Genomic DNA, 18,297 nt, shown 5'->3' with positions numbered 1-18,297 from the left:
AAAGCATACGCAAAATTGGTTAAAAATAATAAAAAATAGCTTTAAAGCATACAAAAATAATTATGTTTCTTGTTCTTGAAATTCTACAACATCTCATAATCACAATTACTTTGGTTTTTCCTTGTTTTTCGGCTTGAGGCAACCCAGATGCTTTAGAGACATAGACAGATGAGTTAGAGGCAAAATGAGATGAGTTAGAGACAACTGTCGATGAGCTATTTCAATACCAGTTGCTTTAGAGACAACAGTTGATGAGCTATTTCAAAATAACGTGTGTTAAGCTGGGAGTAGACGTTACATATGAATCTGTACAGATGTTTGACGTCTTCAGCTTTTCCTTTGCTCTTTCCAACATCCCTCGAGATATTCGGGATATCTGGAGGGATGTTGATGACAGACGATGGCGAGGAGAGAACAAAGGAAAGCTGTAGACGTCAAAGATCTGCACAGATTAATATGTGACGTCTACAGCCAGCTTTAGAGACAAAATCACCCACTTTCGAGGCAAAGTTGGCTGGCAAAGCCTGTATTTAAGAATTTATATAGTGCCTTTATTTTACGTTAAAATAAAGCATTTCAGGGCCTGAATATGGTAAACATGTACTTCTTCCTTTTTTGCCACAAAACGACCAAGTCCACATATTATTGTTAGCCCAAAAGGTGCACACAAGAAAATATTCCCCTAACTAATTAAATAGAGCTTGAATTAATCGTGCAATATAACTTTACGAAATGTGTGGTACGATGAAAATGATAGCTTAAACCGATACAAGAAGTTTGTTAATCAAGTTTTTTTAAAAGCTAAATAGTATCATTTTCATAGGCTTCACAATATTCCATTTAATATTAACATCAAAGCCTTAAATAACTGGATAAATTTGCGCTTTCTATGTTGGCGACATTGCAAAGGTGCCCTCTGGTAATAAGATGTTCTAATCGACGGACGCCTGTTTGCCACGAAAATGAATTTCATTTAGCGTGTTTGTCAAATCCATTGAACCGATGGATGGCGGCGTCGTCGCTGGTTTCCGGGTTTAGGTCGCATTTATTCCTGCTCGTGTCTCATGCCGCCACAGCGTACCGGTTTAGGAGAAAAAGCTTGGCGTTGCGATAGGCGGAAAAGGGTCGCAACCGACATCGATGCGCTCCCGACCGAACTGAAACTTTTCGAAGGCTACCCGTGACGTCGAAGTGCGCCGTGGCGGAATGCGCATCACCTCCAACTCCCGGTACACTAGCCGGCGAATGGAAGGGACAGGGCTAAAGGACACGCTATTTGTAGAAAAGCGCACCACTTGCTGCCGCAAAAACATTCGTCGACTCGAATGTGATCGAGTGTGTTTTCGGTGAAGCTTAATGATGATGGTGGTGCTCGAACCGGACGAATAAATGTGACCTACGTACGGACACCAACCAATGGCGCCAAACACATCTACCCAACCGATTAGCCACTCGGTGGTATTGCCCCCCCTTCCGTGTCCCACTTTCCTCCAAAGGCAATAATAATTTCCGCAGGTGGAAAATATTCTCACCCACGCACGTAATCCACAACGAACACACTAAGCGAGCCATAGTAGCACAAGAAGATTTTCCATCAGTCGATCTTGGGTTTTCCACAAAATATCCCTATGAGGCGTTGAATACTACAAATAGACTTCAGGTTCAAAAATATCCATTTATTGCCCTATTTTCAGGCAATAAAACAGAAAAACTATTATTCAATTCAAATAAAACCACCTGAAGAATCTCATGACACAAGTTAAATCGTAACTTGTAGTCTAACAATCTAAAACTGTCAACATTAAGGATTATCCAAGGCGAGGTTATAAATAAAGGTAAGTTAAATCGATTATTAAATTCGATTAATCAATAACTAAATGAGTAAAATCATTTGATTGAGGTAAATACGGGCGAAACCATAGTCATACTAACAATTTATATTAAACAACCTGTTACGTTTGAAAGCCTAGTTTCAAATGTTTCAAACTGAATGAAAAAATGAATAAATACAAAATAAATAAACGTTTTTCATGGTAAACTGTGCAATAAAAGATAATAAAATACAACATATGCAATCACATCTGAAATCATTCAATCATGCTGCCAAGATAGTTTTTGCGTAAAAAAGAATGAAAATCGTTAGAGGCAGTTTGGATGATTCAATATGATTCCATACAAGACAGATTGGGAAAAAGGTTATTTTTGCTAGATTACAGAACTATTTCGTAGCATCCACGTCAATACGGTCCCTAATACCTTTTTTGATCTTAATGTCAAAGTGGATCAAGAGCTCATTCCGAACAAATCGCTTTGATTTCATTGGCACAATGAAGGAAATTTTTGACAATGTGAGGAACATGCTGTAAAATGTTCTTTCATGTTTGACCACTTTTTGCCCAAATAACAGGAACAATGTGAAAAACGCGGGGTCAATGTTATTTTCCATCAATCTACGGAAGATCGATTGAGGCGGTTGGATAACCCTACGCGGTTAATCATATCGTTTTGGGATACCATATCGATCGACCATATCGATGGGAACAAACTAACAGTAGCACTCGATTACGTCGCGATCGTCATCAGATTACCGTAGGTGGCACCGCGTCTTCAGTAAAGATACTTTAACTATAAAGGGTAAGGGAAGCGAAGCGGAATCGTGTTATACCGCTGCTCAAACTGTCAAAAAGAATTTTCGCTCACCTACCCTATCATCGCATACGTAATCTTGTCAGAATGTAAACAAGCGAATCAATAGTTCATTTGACCGCGATTTCGTATGTTCAACAATACACAACAAAATAATAGCTGCAGCTTCAAGAAATATTGCAACATTTACCAAATTGCGAAACATAAACAAAACACAGATGACGCTTGGCCAGAATATCGACGATACGCGAGAGACCAGCGGTTACGCTTCGTTTACCGTGCCCTTAAGGGTAAACCGTTCAAAGCTAGTTGCGGCAACTTGCTAACGCATTATTTGTTGTGAGCTTTTGATGGTAAACAAAACTCAGAGCGATTGTCACAAATCAAATGGATATATTTAGAACTTTCAGCAAATCGCATTTTACATTATTGAAAAATTAAAGCAGACTGAGTTTAGAAAAAATGTTTTAAGCCGAAACCTGACATATTTTATTAAAATATTTTAAAAATTAAACTTAATTGCCAACTAAACGATGGTTGAATCTTATGTCGTTGGCATGTTCAGGAACAGATAGCAACAAGAGTAACAAGAATTTAAAAAATTAACACGTTTATTAGGAATTTCTTATTTACACTAAATAATTAAGCTGCCACGACAAACTATTGACGAAGTAATAAAATAAACGAAATAATAATAATGAATTAATGGAAAGTATGCATTCAATGATTTAAAAGAGACTTGAATTTAAGGTATGTGGTTACAATTACCATTTGAGCGTACGTATCAACCGTTACGGGCGAAGAAAAACGCTACCAAACGGGGCAAAAAAGGCCACGATTTAACCAATCCGACCAGCACCAGAACCGGTGGCAAGTTTTAGGCGTCCAGTGTGAAGATGTTCCGCGTGCCAAGAAATTACTCCCCGCTCATCATTGTACCGTTTATTTTACGTTTTTCCATTGCGCTGCGTTTACATGCCACATACATTTCGTTAAGCCGCCCCTTCGCCAATGGTCGAGGGGCCAAGCACAACGAACCGGGGGCTTCCGTATTCTATGTACCGTAAGGTTGGATCTTCGAAAAATCGCTTCGCAACATAGAGAACGGACCAGCCATGCAGGGTTTAACGATGAACAAGGCGAAGGGCAGTCATACATTTGTGTTTTATTAGCACGATTGCAAACCAGTTGAACAATGGTAAAACAATTTCGCGAGAAAACTTTTCATTGCAAGTTAAACAAATAGCTCATAAAACAAAACTTTTAGTGAAAAATATATCATTATCATTTACGTCAAATGCGCAAACAAATTTGTTTGAGGCAGCATAAGAATCAAACATTTTTTATCAAAAATAAATCTTTTTCACTATGCAACAAAAAATGTTTCCGCGTGTCGTAAACTTTAAGTTTTCGCATTTCCACTTGTAACCAAACCGTCGTAACCAAGGCGAAGGACGTGAGTTGTGTCGAAATAAAAAAGGGTGCGTGATACCACAAAACTGCTTCAATTCGCAAAATAGCATGTGTCGAAAATGTTTCTTCCACACCAAAACCAAAACTACCAAATCAGACTATAGTAAAATATATCACCCTGATACAACACCGTGAGATATAATAAAATTCCCACAAAAATAAACGAACATAGTATGGCCGATTGTTAAGCTCCCCGCGTGTTTTCGACGCGATCGTCCGATAGGAGATGGAAGTAAGAAACCAACCGTGAACAATGTTCGGAACCGGGACACCTACCAGGCAGCATACCTACCGGTGTGCTCAAGACAAGAACAGGACGATGAGAAAGGTAAACCGGGCGGAGAATTCCTACAGTTACCGGAAACAGCGGACCCGGTTATACAAACCTGCCAACTGCGAAACGCACGCCAGGGATAGGTATAGCAAAGATTGTGTCTACTTGCAATCACAGTGACTTATTGATTAGAAACAACTTAGACCGTGTCAAATACAATAGCTTAGCAATGCCCTATCTAAAAAGTGATGACGCCTCCGTCTAGCGTTATGTATTTGATTTTAACGTCTTATATTTCTTCAAATCGATCCAGATGAAACGATCGTTGAAAAACACAGCGATCAACGAAAGGTGAATTCACCGGAAAGCAGATAGATTCGATGGTGACGAATGGTGCGTATGTAGAAACACGATGAAGCATGAATGAGAGGAGATAGCGATAAAGAGAGAAAGAAGAGTGCAAAAAACGAGAAATAGAGAAAGATTACACGAATAAGAGGAAAGGTTGGTAACAAAACAGAGAGAACGCTATACGGCGAGGCGTGCGATGACGATAAAAACAAGAAGAAAAACAACATCAGAAAGGCTTATGCTTATGCTTAATGTTCATGTTTACACCAGGCAGTGTGCACCTACACTACAAACCACTTGAAACACGGCAGCAAAACGGTGCTTTACGTCGTCGCGCGACGTCGGTTCGAAATAAAATAAAATTTTCCACAACAAAAAATGGTGGAACAAAAAAAATATCACACACCCGATGTTAATTGTGTGTTGGTGGAGGATGTCGTGGCGATGCAGTAAACAAGAAGATCATTCCCGTGCACGATCTTGCTCTTTTTTTATTTTTGTTTCACTTACGTCCGTTCTTGCCTTCCATCAGCGTATCCCTGATACGTCTTCCAGATTTGACGATTGTATTCATCCTCCATACGATGCTTTGGACGATTTAGGTTTTTTCTACAGTTTTCTTGATTTTCTTTTTATTTTTTATATATTACTGGGCTGTGACCACTGCCTTGTCTGGCTGTCGTTTGCCGTTATGTACATTCTTTTTTCTTCCCGCAATGTGTTTGATTCGCTTTGTTTTCTAATTCCACAAAGACACCAATCTTGTCTTAGGTCACTGGCGGTTTAGTACTGATTTAGGCAACTCCCACCACAACATTCCTAATATTCTTTTTCGTTTTGCAAACAACCAGCGTTTTAACCGATTATATTTACAAATATTGATAATAACTGACAAATTTTGAATCACAAATCAAAACATAACATTCAAAACTTTCCATCCTATTCTACTGATTTAAATTGTTTACCTAACCTTTTATATCGGTATGTTAAATATAAGCAGAAAAACACCTAAAGAACAAGCAATTAAAAACGGGATAGGACGGTTTCGCAAATGCACAATCCATCTCCGTTTCCTTCTATTTTCTTCTCCATTCCCAGTGTGCGTGAGACACCTTCTTCGTGTGCATTTAACGTTTTTTTTTGCTCCCGGACAAACGATAGTCCCCTTGTACTGTTCGCTTCCATACAGCCCCTGCCCGCATCCCTCCTCAAGAGCAAATGCAAAAATGCTGCCGATGCATAATCGCATCCTTCGCTCACTCTCTGCCTTCGATCTTTGCTTTGCTTGTCTCTCCCTACCGTTCCATAATCTTTGTCTCCTTTGTGATGGTGCTGCGCACATGTACCGAACGAATGATCCGAAATCCATGCCCACCCCTGCACTTGTTCCCTCCTCTCCTTTCTGCTTCACACGTGTGTTCACCACCCTCCTTCTTCGGGCTGTTACCAAATGTGCGCTTTATTGGCACAGAATCCCGGATGGGCTTTTAAGGGTTTACGAAGCTTTCAACCCTTCAGAGGGGTGGGCCTGATGAGAACAGTGCAGGTCACAAGCGCACAGTCGAGTGTATGGTGTTTTCATCAAAATTTCAAACAAGAAGCGCGGAGGGTAACATGAACGAAGTTCCTGTAGAATTATAGTGAATACGAATAAAAAAAACCGGGAGCCAGGTAGCAGGCACGAGGCACGGAGTAAGCAAGAAGGTAACACACAACCCCCTCGGCCAGGTCGTCGTCAAGCAACAGGAAACGGAGAATGCGCTGGGCGCGTACCGCAGAGCGATCGAGAAGGAGAAAGAAACAGAAAAAGGTCGACCAAACCCACGGGGCATTCCTGGGCGGCCGTGGTGCTGCTCCGAAATGGCCACCGAAAACCTTCCACCTTTCCACCGAGGAACGTGTGCTCGACGACGGCGGAGCGAAAGGAACGCGCACAGGTTATGATGGTTTCCGTTCTGCATTCTTCAACACAACATAACACCACGCCGGGACGTGATCGATGCGGACGATCAGCGCCCACCCAGTCAATCATGTTAGTGATCTATTCCAGACCGGGAAGCGAAGCGATAAGCAAAGCGCACGGGCCAATACATAGGCAGGTCGAATATTTGATTGTCCGCGTACGGTTTGATCTATGCAACGGATCAGGCTCGATCCAATGTGGAATCGTTATGAGACCGACCTAAAAAGCCTAAGGATGTCACAATGGCTTTGTGACAGTGGCTTTTCCGTGGAAGGGGTAAACATTCTTTTAACTAAAATAAGCGTTTTATTTTTTCTGCACCAAGTGGATTGAACTTGGAACAATCTGTGTTTGTTTTGCAACGAGCATAACTATTGATAGGTGCTTTAATTTTCACCTATCACGGTTTGTCTTGTAGTCGACTTGCTTTAGAAAGTTGACTAAATTCGTTGAAACGAAAACTAAGTACTATCACCCAATTTGTTCCGAAACAAATTAAACAAACAAAATCGAACCATTTGTTAATTGCATTCGATTGGAATTGTTAGGTGACCAACCATTGTTAGTTTGGTTTGTGGGAATAAAAACAAATTGTGTATACTTACATATTTGACTTTGATCTCTACAGATCACAATAATGCATTCACTTCTTTACATTATTTACACTTGTACGTTTATTTGAAATTTCTTCGTCACGATTATCATTTGTTGCACAAATGTTGAAGGGATCTGTATTCGTTTTAATCACTCTAAACATTCACTACACACTTCTACGAAACCTGTTAAGAAATGATATTATAACGGGAAAAATATAGCGATTGCCATTACCACTGGATTATCTCATTCTACCGCGTCTCAACGTTTGCACCTCACATTGGCACACGCATTTTCTTGCGCTATCGCAATCTATTTACGATCTACAAAATAGGGACGCTTCACCACAACACTCCACCTATTGCTATTGTACAACAGTTGTATCTCGCAACGAAAACATTGCACAAATTCGTCACAGTTTAGCACGCAATTGGTGGTGGCCGGAAGCACAACAAACGTAAAAAGCAAAACACCTCGACGCTACCCACCCGACGCACGCTCATATGTTGTTGGAAGTCCCCGGCATACTGCTGGTAAATTGGCAGAATCGGGATTCAGAAGACTTGAAGATTCGATCCCCAAACGGATTCGAAAGATTCGAATGCCATTTTACGAATTCGAAAGATTTGTTTCGATTGGGATTCGAATCGAATTTGATTTGTTTGGGATTCGAATCAGATTTTATTTGTTTGGGATTCGATTCAGAATTAATTTGTTTATAATTCAAATCAGATTTGATTTGTTTGGGACTTGATTTGATTCGATTCTGACTAAGTCCGAAACTATTTGAATTTGATGTGAGGCGAGTTAGTCACGTAACGAGTCGCTCTATACAATTTTTCCACCACTATTTTCAATGAATCCGTTAGCGTCGCTGCAACCTCTTCTCTCGAACGCTCTTCAACGTCAAGCTGACACGTTTGTAAGCACCTTGGCAAACTCAGTGCAACACCAACTGTCGCTTTCTCTTTCTTGCGTACAGCGTACCCTACGAAGGAAATCGAAAAGCAACATTTGGTGTTTCGCACACGCAAACACGCTTTCTTTCGCACTCGCACAGAAAAATTGCGTGGAAAGAAAATGGATACGGGATTTTGGTAAGAAAATTCTGTCGACGGAATCCCGATAGTGTATTGCAGCACTACATAACAGCGCCACCGAAACATACACTTCGTTACCGTTAACTATAAGCATTAGCTGACTATCGCAATTGTTTACCATCACTTGTTTACTATCCAACGTGCAAGCTTCAACTGGTCCTTCGCGTTAGAAAGGGAATTCGTTTCAAAAACATGCAGTACGAAAGAGAAAGATAAATATATGAAATTTTTTTATAACCGAATCGGTAAACGTACCGTTTCGGTTTCCATACGTTTATAAGACCAAATCCAGATGCTTATTTAACAGAATATGCAAAGACGACTAGCCTTACATTATTGAATCGTCAAATAGATCACATGTGCGTCAGTTAAAACATTTTATGCGATTTTTTTAAAACGTGTAGAAAGCCTGTATAAATTTGCAAGGTACCTAATAATACTCAAACTTTATTACCAAATAACTGAGTTCCAAAATGATTCAATTTCAATACAAAAACAAATACAGCACAAATACAAATAAATCAATTTTTTATGTGAATATGTAGGGATCTTTCATTCTATTAAAACTGTATTTAATTTTTCGATTTCACGTACCTTTATCACTTTGTATGAAAAATTAACAATATTATAGAAACATACTATAATCAGTATTTGCTGATAGTATAAACATTGTTCATCCCCATCAAGTTTTTATCCTGTGCATACTTCTTTGGAATTCATGTAACACCTAATGTTATGATCAATTCAGGGAGCATCTTAAGCAAAACACGCTAATAAATTAAAACATAAACTTACCTTTATTTACATGTAATCTGTAGCTAAAGAGAAGTCGGGCACAAAGTTGTTATTTATTGCGTACTAGTTTCTTATAGAAAATCGGTAGGCCTCGTTGATGTTTGTTGCAATCTTCGGATTCGTTTACCAATTTATAATAATAATTTTCTCGTATACATTGCAATGTACATTTTAAAATGTTTTCAATTAATGGTCTACATATGTTATCTCGCAGACCATTCATTTGATTTTAAATTGAATCGCGAATTGCCTAACACTATGCAGGGTAAACATGTTTCTCCTCAGGATTATAAAATTACATTAACAGATCCCTCAGCAGACATTGATAGCATTTTCTATCGTCCTAAATTTATCTATAGCTCTGAGCGATCCACCATCACGTCCAATTTGCAAGCAAAGTCACCCCCGTCCGATATGCCGCCCGGTAGCACGTGCCGTTACGTCGTTCTAAAGGCCAGTCCGTGAGGATCACGTTAGAGTTTAAAAGTTGATCGCATCGAAAGCCTTTTTTAATTTACGTGAGTGTTTTACTTTTCATGTTTGTCGGCGCGGGAATAGGGAGAGACCAAGACCCGAAGCCCTGGCGCGCTGGTCCGAAACGCGGCCTATGCGTTCTTGCAGGTGTGGTCGCGGCGAACGCTTGAAATATGTAACGCTTCGTGCACACGGACGCACCGGACTCAAAGGGTGATCAATGCGCTCGGCCAGCAGTCCGTCCAGTCCACCAGTTCTTTGTCGGCATTCGTGGTGCAATGGTCGTTGCGTTGAAAGTATTATATCGTAGACGTGTATCGAGCGGTTGATACGGTTTTATTTTATAACAGTCGTTAGTAAGAGGCTTTCATCAAATTTCGGTAGTCTACAGTGAAAAAAAGGAAATTCAAATTTAACACAAAGTTCCAAGGTACCGGCTTCAACTCCTCATCATGAAGCTTGGTAAAGTGTTCAACCATAAGTTTGTGCTAGGGAGCTGCAACCTCATATTCATGGTAATTGATAGAGAAATAAATAATTCAACTAGAACGCATCATACGACGCCGAAAGTTTCGTAAACCGTTGGCTTTAATCTAGTAACAACCCTCACAAGTCTCGTTATGAATAGGATCAATTGTTTTGTGGCACAGCAGTAGCGTGTTTCGATCAAGAGATTCACATCCGGTCAACGTGCAACGTCCCTTCGTCATAATTCATACGGTTAAAAATCCTGATGTTGAAATATAACAAACAAACCAATTTTAGTGCCTTTGAACCAGTTTGTTCAATAGGGCGCATACGCTCATTAACAGTGTCCATCAAAGAAATATCAAAGCCCGCAAAGCGGAAGTAATCAGCGAGCAAAATGTGACAGTGATTTCAACTCGTGTTTGTGGTTACTATGCGGCAAATAATAATAATATGGAGTGTCAACTTTTACCTGTGAAAGCCTCAACTACAATTACCAATCCAACGTACGGTGGTATGTAGAACCTACCACGTTGAGCCTTTAAACAACGTAAAAATAAAAGCCCAACAGGGAGAACGATGGAAAATGCCAGTTCGGTTGAGTGATTTCGGGTGGTGATTTAATTCGGCGGTTTCCCGCGCACCTGCCGCTTTCAAACCGTTAACGTAACGTAGGCCATAGCCTACGAACTGCTGAAAGTACGTGCGAGATATTGAGCCAGCGCGGAATAGAAGAAAACGGAAGAAAAACCCGGGGCGGAAAAATGAATGGTAAAAACTGGCCGGAAAAGCAGCAGCTAGGCAGCAATTACAATTACGCGTGTTAATCTGTAGTCATAAATCATGTTGAAAATCTCCAGTGCACGCGTTTACCTTACTAAAGAGTTGTTGCCGACAACCTGCGCACCTGCATTGGCGGCGCATAATGCACATGCACGATGCGCGAAGGCTAAGTGAAAATTGGGCCTAATGCGTTTCGCAATTTATATAAGATTCTTCTAACTGTTCGAGATCCCCCAGTGGCCTGTTTGTTTGCGAAAATATGTTCATCTTTTCATATGCGGGTTTTCCTTTTCTTCAGAAACTCTAGTCGGTTTCTCTTCCTGCACGGAGCGATTAATCCCACCGTAAACAGGAGCAGGGGTAAACATAAAAAATGTAAGCAGCGTGTATGAAATACCTTCGATACTTAGCGTGAAACGTACCACTTAAAAAGATACTATGTTTTCACGCCATCGTTAAACAGCATGTAAAAGCAGTTGGCAAGCATACACCATTTGTGTGGCGCTGATCCTAATGTTGTTACCAACGATATTTCACATTTATCGATATCATGGGAAGTGAGCTGCAAAAAAGATATCAAGAAGGGTGAATGATTAAATTCAGTACCTACCGAAGAGCCAATAATTGTTGTTAATAAAAGACATGTTAAAATACGTTTTCTAACTTTAAAAGATCAGAACATCATGGTTTTTTTCATTCTCAAACATAAGGATTATTCTATGGACTTAAATCTTTCGTCTAACTGCTCGAATAACCATTTAGCCGTTATATTGAACCAATTTTAATTTTAAATACTAACATGTCCATGTTCCATAACGAATACCAATAAAGATCACTGTACAAATGTACCAACATTCTTTAATGCTACTAATGAAGTGTTTTAACAAGTTCTCTATTGACGGCGAGATCCATCCCGGCATGTCGACGGTTAAAATTTTTCCCATGCCATGACGCGATGTACTTCCGACTGTGCATTGCATTGTGCGGGAACAACTCCACTAACAATATGCATGTGGGACAATTGTCACACCTGTACGATCACGCTTTTAATTCACGTCTCTGTCGGTGGTGTAGACAGTTGAAACAATTTGTCGTTGCTCCGGTGACGAAATGTGAACGTCACGGGAAATTGTTATGCTGTTTTCCTTTTCCAACAAGCACTTGTTTTACAATAAAAATACAATGAAAATAGGTATGGGTTAATGTCAACGAACTTTTGCTGGCATTGAGCGCCGTCGAGCCTGGACAGTTTGTTGAAATATGTCTACCTTGGATCAACCACTACGTTCCGAATATTTCGTAACAAGAATGTTGTTGCAGGCCGTCGGGTTCCAGCAGAATTTCCGAAAACTGTAGTAAATCAGCTAGCTATCTTTCATCATAACTATTATAACGAGCAACATACTAAGACTCTAACATTATTTTAAAATAACCATTCCATTTTAATTAAAAAACAAACAGAAGTTTTAAACAAGTACCCTGAACGGGAAGTTTTAAGAAATATAATTAAAACGGAGTTTAGAAATAATATAGAAATGCAAACTTTCCTATTTCATTTTTACAGCTATGTGGCATAACGCTACTATCAACAGGTTTCTATCTATTCACCGACTCTCCAAGGATCCTCTTATCACGGCTGCTTATATCCGCCTCCGACCAACATAGGACACCACTATCCGAACTGGAGCAGCCACTCTTTTATTATGTCGCATTTGGACTCACCACGGCTGGTTTAGTGGCCATCATCGCTTCGCTACTGGGCTGCTGGGCCTCGTGCATGAACACATACTGCGTTTTAACGATTGTTGGTAGCAAATGGCAAAAACGACCTTCCTGCACGTACCACATTAACAACTTGTATTTCTCTTTGCAGTACTTTCTCATTATCCTGTCGCTACTGGTGGCCGAGTTTGGCGTTTGTTTGATGATCACAGCGTGGCCTCAGTGTCTGGGATTGAACCTGAACGAAACGGCAATGGTAAAAGCACTGCAAGGAAGCTACGGTGTACCGGGGCACGAGCAGTTCACCGCCGCGATGGATCTGGCGCAAACTATCTTCGAATGTTGTGCCATCAATACAAGCATCAACTACGACACATCGCTGTGGAAATTGCAAAGTTTGGGTAAAAAGGAACTCACCGTGCCGCTAACGTGCTGTAAGTTGGAGAACCGCTTCCAGTTTTCCGCCTATTTGGATCCTTCTCCGATAAATATGACGCTCTGCCAGGCGCTTCAAACGCAGGACTATGAAAAAAGTCGTCATCTTGATGTAGGTTTAGAGCTTTCTTATGACTTTGAATTGCATCAGAGCTTTGAACTTCTTCCTTTGTATCCACAGGGATGCCTCCATAAAATCGAACTGTGGTATCGTGAACAATATTTTCTCTTCCTCTGCGCTGGACTTATTGTGGCCGTCGTTGAGTTTTGCGTTCTGCTCAGCATCATCCTGAGTTGCACTAAGTTGCCCGGTAAAAATCCGCTCCCGGTACGCGCCAATCCACTACCACCAATACCAATTCCTGGTTTGCCAACAAATCGCCGAGTACGGGATAATATTTACGAGCATGACCTACCGACACCGATACCTGTGCCGACCGTCCGGGAAACTTACATTCAACCAAAGGAATATACCAAACATCGTCAAGAGATGCCGTACAACAATAATTCACATTACTATCAGATTTCCAAAAGTTATCTAGTGTAGTGGTACTAAATTATAAGATTTCAATACACTCGATAGGATAAGATAAGGTTGTACTTTTAAGAATCGAAAATAAAATATTTTTCATTTACGAATACTTTATTCTCATAGCAGTGGTGCTTGATTAAAAATCTAATTTATTGTTCCCTCCACCAGCGGAACAACTCATCGTAGGCACTGATTTCGGTGTTCGGCCATCATCGTCCGCAATATCCGGAGGCAGATGCAGCTTCTCAATGACAAATTTGCTTCGTTTCAGTTTGAATGCCAAATCACGTGTTTCCGGTGTGAATGTAGCCAGTGTATTAAAAGGAGACATTTTTGAGATAGTGAGCAGCCCGTGATATTCTTTGAACACAGGATTAGCTTGCTCCTCATTTTTTCCACTGAAAGCTTCTAGCCCGAAGGAATAATCAAAAAGGTTCGTAACTTTCTTGCACAGAGAGCTATCATCCAGATGGTGGAAAAGGTGATACGGCATAGAAATTAGACAAACTGACAGCGTGTTGCGTACGATAGCCTTAAGTATTCCAAGAAAGCGTAGCAGATCTTGTGAAAAGGTTTCGTCGTACCACACAGGAGATCCTATGGAGTTTAGGCAAATTCTTAGCAGATTTTTCGACCCTTCATCTGTGCTAGAATTGAACAGTTGTTCACTAGCTTTCTGATGGATGCAAGTTAACAGAGATGCGTAATGAGGGTTCCTGAAACCTGTGAAATTTAACTCCTCTTTCTCACTGTTAGCTCCATGCCATTGAGTAATGTCTTGTGACTCGAGTACAGTTGAGCCCATTGCTTTCGTTAGATCAAAATAATGCCCCAACGTAGTGGAGGATTTCTGCTCCGAATCTACAGGCGCTAACTGATTGTATCGAAACGCAATACGCATATCTTCCGGGGTTTGTGTGGAGCTCTTGGTTGCATTTGGTTTTTCTTCTACCGCTTTTGGCAACTTTTGTAACTGTATGGAAAATAAACAATCAGTAAGTATCAGCTGCTGCGTTATGTATAGCAGATTTATGTGTTCCGCGCAAACGGACTTACCAGCTGTGAAGGGTCTTCCTCCAATGTCCCTAGTACTAGTGCATGATTATTGACGATTCCCTCGGCTAGAAAGTATTTCGCCAATATTTTCGAATAGTTTCCATATTTGTCTTCCTCTGAAAAATCATCAGATGTATCGTATCTAGAAGTGCAATTGAGTTACCGACAGAATGTTTGCTTACCAATGCCTATAATCGAACCAATTGGGAATCCGCCACCAAAAACATGATCAAGTGAAGGATTTCCCGACGAAACCACCGGCTGACCGCTGTGCAGCGACAAACGAGAACCTTTTATGTTTAAACCTCGACGGCGTTTTACAAACCCGGACATCTTTTTCAAAATATTCCACGTGAATTGATGTAAACAAAATCAAATAATGACGGTTCATACAATTCTCCTTGTACACCCAAGGTATGTATGAACAGGTACGTTCATCCTACGAGGGATACATAATATAAACAAAAAGTTGACATATCGCACTATTTTCGTGAAACGAATGGTGTAAACTGAGAGAAATTAAATCTGCCCTAGAACAATGCATATCGTGTGCTGATGAAAAACATTTACTTTTCTGATGAATAAAGTTATTGCAAAAATATTTCTTAGCTACCTGTAGTAGATAAATTTGTAACAAATTAGTTGATCAACTTGTGTAGTTTCGAAAAAATTACCCAACGAGAAATTTTGGCGTTACAGTCTGTTCCCGAGTTACGCGGATAATGGGGACCAGAGAAATCCGCGTATCTCGAATTTCCGCGTATCTCGAATATTGCTTGACACATAGTTTATACTAGGAGTTAAGAGATCGAGCTCTTGTGTACATGTATCATAGAATATTCGAAATTTTTCTTTGTTCATTAATATGAATGCAATGCAAGCGTATTAAAACAACATAAATTGCAACAAACGAAATAAAATGCGTAAGTTATGCAAATGTGTAATTTACATATTTATTCGTGTGGTTGTACATCTCAGGAATTTAAATCGATGTAATAAACCCAATCTACTGTCAAATTTTGAAACCGCGTATCTCCGAATCCGCGTAAGTCGAGAACCGCGTAACTCGAGAACAGACTGTATTTTGGGGTAAAAGAATTCTCTTCAGAACTGCCCGCTCTTCTTTTCAGAATTCTTTTACCCCTTCTTTTGCAGCAGATTTCCTATGCAATCTAGGCGTAAAACGACTTCTGAAAAGAAGGGTAAAACAATTCTCTTAACACTTGCGGGACACCTCAAAAGAGAACAGTTTTGACAACGACACTCACGAATCTGACGTCCGATAAAATATCGTGACTGAGCACTGACACCAACCTAACCGATGATGTCAAAATCAAATTCAATGTGGCTGCCACCGTAAACACTGTAATCCAACCTCCTTAATACATCATCCTTCGGCACATGTCAAAATTCCTGCTATCTTGTGATGCTGTTGTAAACATCCTTGGAGTGTTCAGTTCACTGTTTATCGTGAAAATAAACAACTTATCGTTGTTGCATGTGGTACATATGATAATTACAACAATAAAATTTTCATTTTGCATGGTTTAATGTATCCCAGTGTGTTCCAAAGTATATGATACTTTCTTGCTTCGTGGAAACTAGAATTTTCTCGACGTAGCGCATCACACGATTGTACCCTTGGTAAGGTAAAACTAATGACCCAAACATGACTTGCATCTTTTACCCCGTTCACAAACCAAAACCCATCATCAATTTTCTATTCTTCTACCAGAAAAAAGAGCTAGGAGGCCTGAAACTCCTAGGTCGATGGTTGAGTAGTTGAAAATTTGTCGTGCAGTGTTTCGTGGAACAGCGAACGTCCAATAGCGCAGTTTGAGTGGTCATAGTTTCGGTTTTGGATGCAAGGCGCGACTTCATTCTCTCCTTCTGGATAAACAATTTGAGTGCGAACAGATTACTGCTATGCCACAAGAGATTAAACGTGAACGAAAAAACACTCAGGTAACTATGATCACTAGTCTGAACTGTTGTGCTGCTAGATTCGATACATGATACGCGAACGACCTTCTAAACGAAAACCACTCGCGTGTGTTGTTTAACAGTGAATGCGCAACGCGTCTGCATTTCTGTGTTTTAGTATTAATCACACATCCTTCCCGACCCTTGTCCTCCTTTCTGTATTTGTAGTCAATGATGCGCCCGAAATCAATTCACTGGAATGAAGTAATTATCCGAACCACCGCGACATCCATCGAAAGCGAACCCGGCTGTCTGAGGCCGGGTTCGTCACATCTCTATGGGTCATGCTAATCGCGGTTTATGGTTCAATGTTTGTTTTCAGGCCCCGTTGTCTCCGTGCCCGATACCGGACATCAGTGACGATGAGCTGGTCTCGATTACGGTGCGGGATCTTAACCGCACGCTGAAAATGCGTGGTCTTACACGCGAAGAAATAGTCCGTATGAAGCAACGCCGCCGCACTCTTAAGAATCGGGGCTACGCGGCCAGCTGTCGCATCAAGCGCATCGAGCAGAAGGATGAATTGGAAACGGAAAAGTCGCAGGAATGGCGCGACATGGAGCTGATGCACGAGGAAACTGGCCGGCTGCAGGAAGAGGTCGATTCACTACGCAACAAGTACGAAGCCCTGCGGAAATTTGCCATTTCGAAAAAGATTCCCCTTCCACCAGAGTTGGACGTGCTATGAACCGCGTCAACGTTACCATGGTGGGATTAAATGATGTGATTTGTGTTTATCATTAGTATTTGTATGTATAGATGAAAAAATATTCCTTTAGCTATAAACGTTCATATAACTAATAAAATATGTGAACTTTTAACCCAATCGTTGTCCTCTTGTCGAAGAGTAAATCTTCATAGTGATAAAATCAATTCCGCAAAAACATGATGAACCGGTATTGCACAATGCTAAAGTAGTATATTTTTAATAGATTATGGAACATCTTATGGGTGACGTCACAATATAGTGTTTGTATGGCTCTAGTACCTAAATATAAAACGTTACCTTCTGATATCATGTTGCCTGATATGGTATCAATATATGATAAGCACATCATGCCACACGGCGTGGGGGTGCTTTGAATTTAACTAGCATTACTTTTTTTGCTGAAGGAATGGAGGGCTTCAAGTCTCCCGCAAATAAAATTGCTTCATACGCAAGAACTACGATTACTATTTACTTAGACGTCATTTGTATTATTCAACATATAAATGTCACTGGAAAATTGAATTAAATCAACTGCTCTTTTGGTAATTTCATATTATTAGCTGTATGTAAGCGTATATTACATAATAACACGGCATATTCATCACCGAACTGCGAGTTAGAACTTTGAGCATGAAGATGACCCAGCCACAGCAAAGTCCTAGCAGGCTTTGCTTCGGACTGAGAGTGTGTAAAATGATGTGCAAAAATAAAATACCACAAAAAGCGCAGGATGCGCCTCACGACATGACGTGTGCTAGGATGCGAAATCTGTTTCACGATCATCGCAGCAAGCCGATACGCACAGTCGATGGTCCTATTGGCACAAGAGCTAGTTGGTTTCTTTTTTTTTGTATGTTCGGCTGTGCAAATTTCTTCTGCTTTCTGTTCAGGTCGTGACCGCTTAAACTAACCGACGCCAGCATTCGTACTTCACTATTC

At 40.5% G+C, this 18,297-nt stretch overlaps 3 protein-coding genes across 5 annotated transcripts; 2 read left to right on the top strand and 1 right to left on the bottom strand.

The window, feature by feature from the left end:
• Nucleotides 1–10,122: 10,122 nt before the first annotated feature.
• LOC131259018 (CD151 antigen) lies at nt 10,123–13,625 on the top strand. The gene is made up of 4 exons (XM_058260428.1): nt 10,123–10,185; nt 12,486–12,725; nt 12,795–13,190; nt 13,260–13,625. The coding sequence occupies exons 1-4, from the start codon at nt 10,123–10,125 to the stop codon at nt 13,623–13,625; spliced, it is 1,065 nt and encodes a 354-aa protein (XP_058116411.1).
• A 54-nt stretch (nt 13,626–13,679) lies between these two features.
• On the bottom strand, nt 13,680–15,044 carry LOC131258470 (elongator complex protein 4). The gene is made up of 3 exons (XM_058259796.1): nt 14,849–15,044; nt 14,667–14,782; nt 13,680–14,583 (listed from the first exon to the last, which is right to left on the bottom strand). The coding sequence occupies exons 1-3, from the start codon at nt 14,997–14,999 to the stop codon at nt 13,747–13,749; spliced, it is 1,104 nt and encodes a 367-aa protein (XP_058115779.1). The 5' UTR covers nt 15,000–15,044; the 3' UTR covers nt 13,680–13,746.
• A 1,056-nt stretch (nt 15,045–16,100) lies between these two features.
• LOC131272460 (transcription factor MafK) lies at nt 16,101–17,469 on the top strand. Of its 3 annotated transcripts, none has more exons than XM_058274196.1 (4): nt 16,101–16,310; nt 16,402–16,631; nt 16,818–16,853; nt 16,972–17,469. In XM_058274196.1, exons 2-4 carry the CDS (start codon nt 16,593–16,595, stop codon nt 17,335–17,337), a joined length of 441 nt encoding a protein of 146 aa, XP_058130179.1. In that variant the 5' UTR covers nt 16,101–16,310; nt 16,402–16,592; the 3' UTR covers nt 17,338–17,469. The 3 variants fall into 3 exon arrangements, with proteins under 3 accessions (XP_058130179.1, XP_058130180.1, XP_058130181.1); XM_058274197.1 differs by having other exon boundaries at nt 16,101–16,315; XM_058274198.1 differs by lacking the exon at nt 16,818–16,853.
• The last annotated feature ends 828 nt before the right edge of the window (nt 17,470–18,297 follow it).

Source organism: Anopheles coustani, chromosome 3 (assembly GCF_943734705.1).
Source record: "Anopheles coustani chromosome 3, idAnoCousDA_361_x.2, whole genome shotgun sequence".
In the NCBI taxonomy this organism is placed as follows: Eukaryota; Metazoa; Arthropoda; class Insecta; order Diptera; family Culicidae; genus Anopheles; species Anopheles coustani.
The sequence above is the reverse complement of the archived record's forward strand: the minus strand, read 5'-3'. Positions and strand labels throughout refer to the sequence as shown.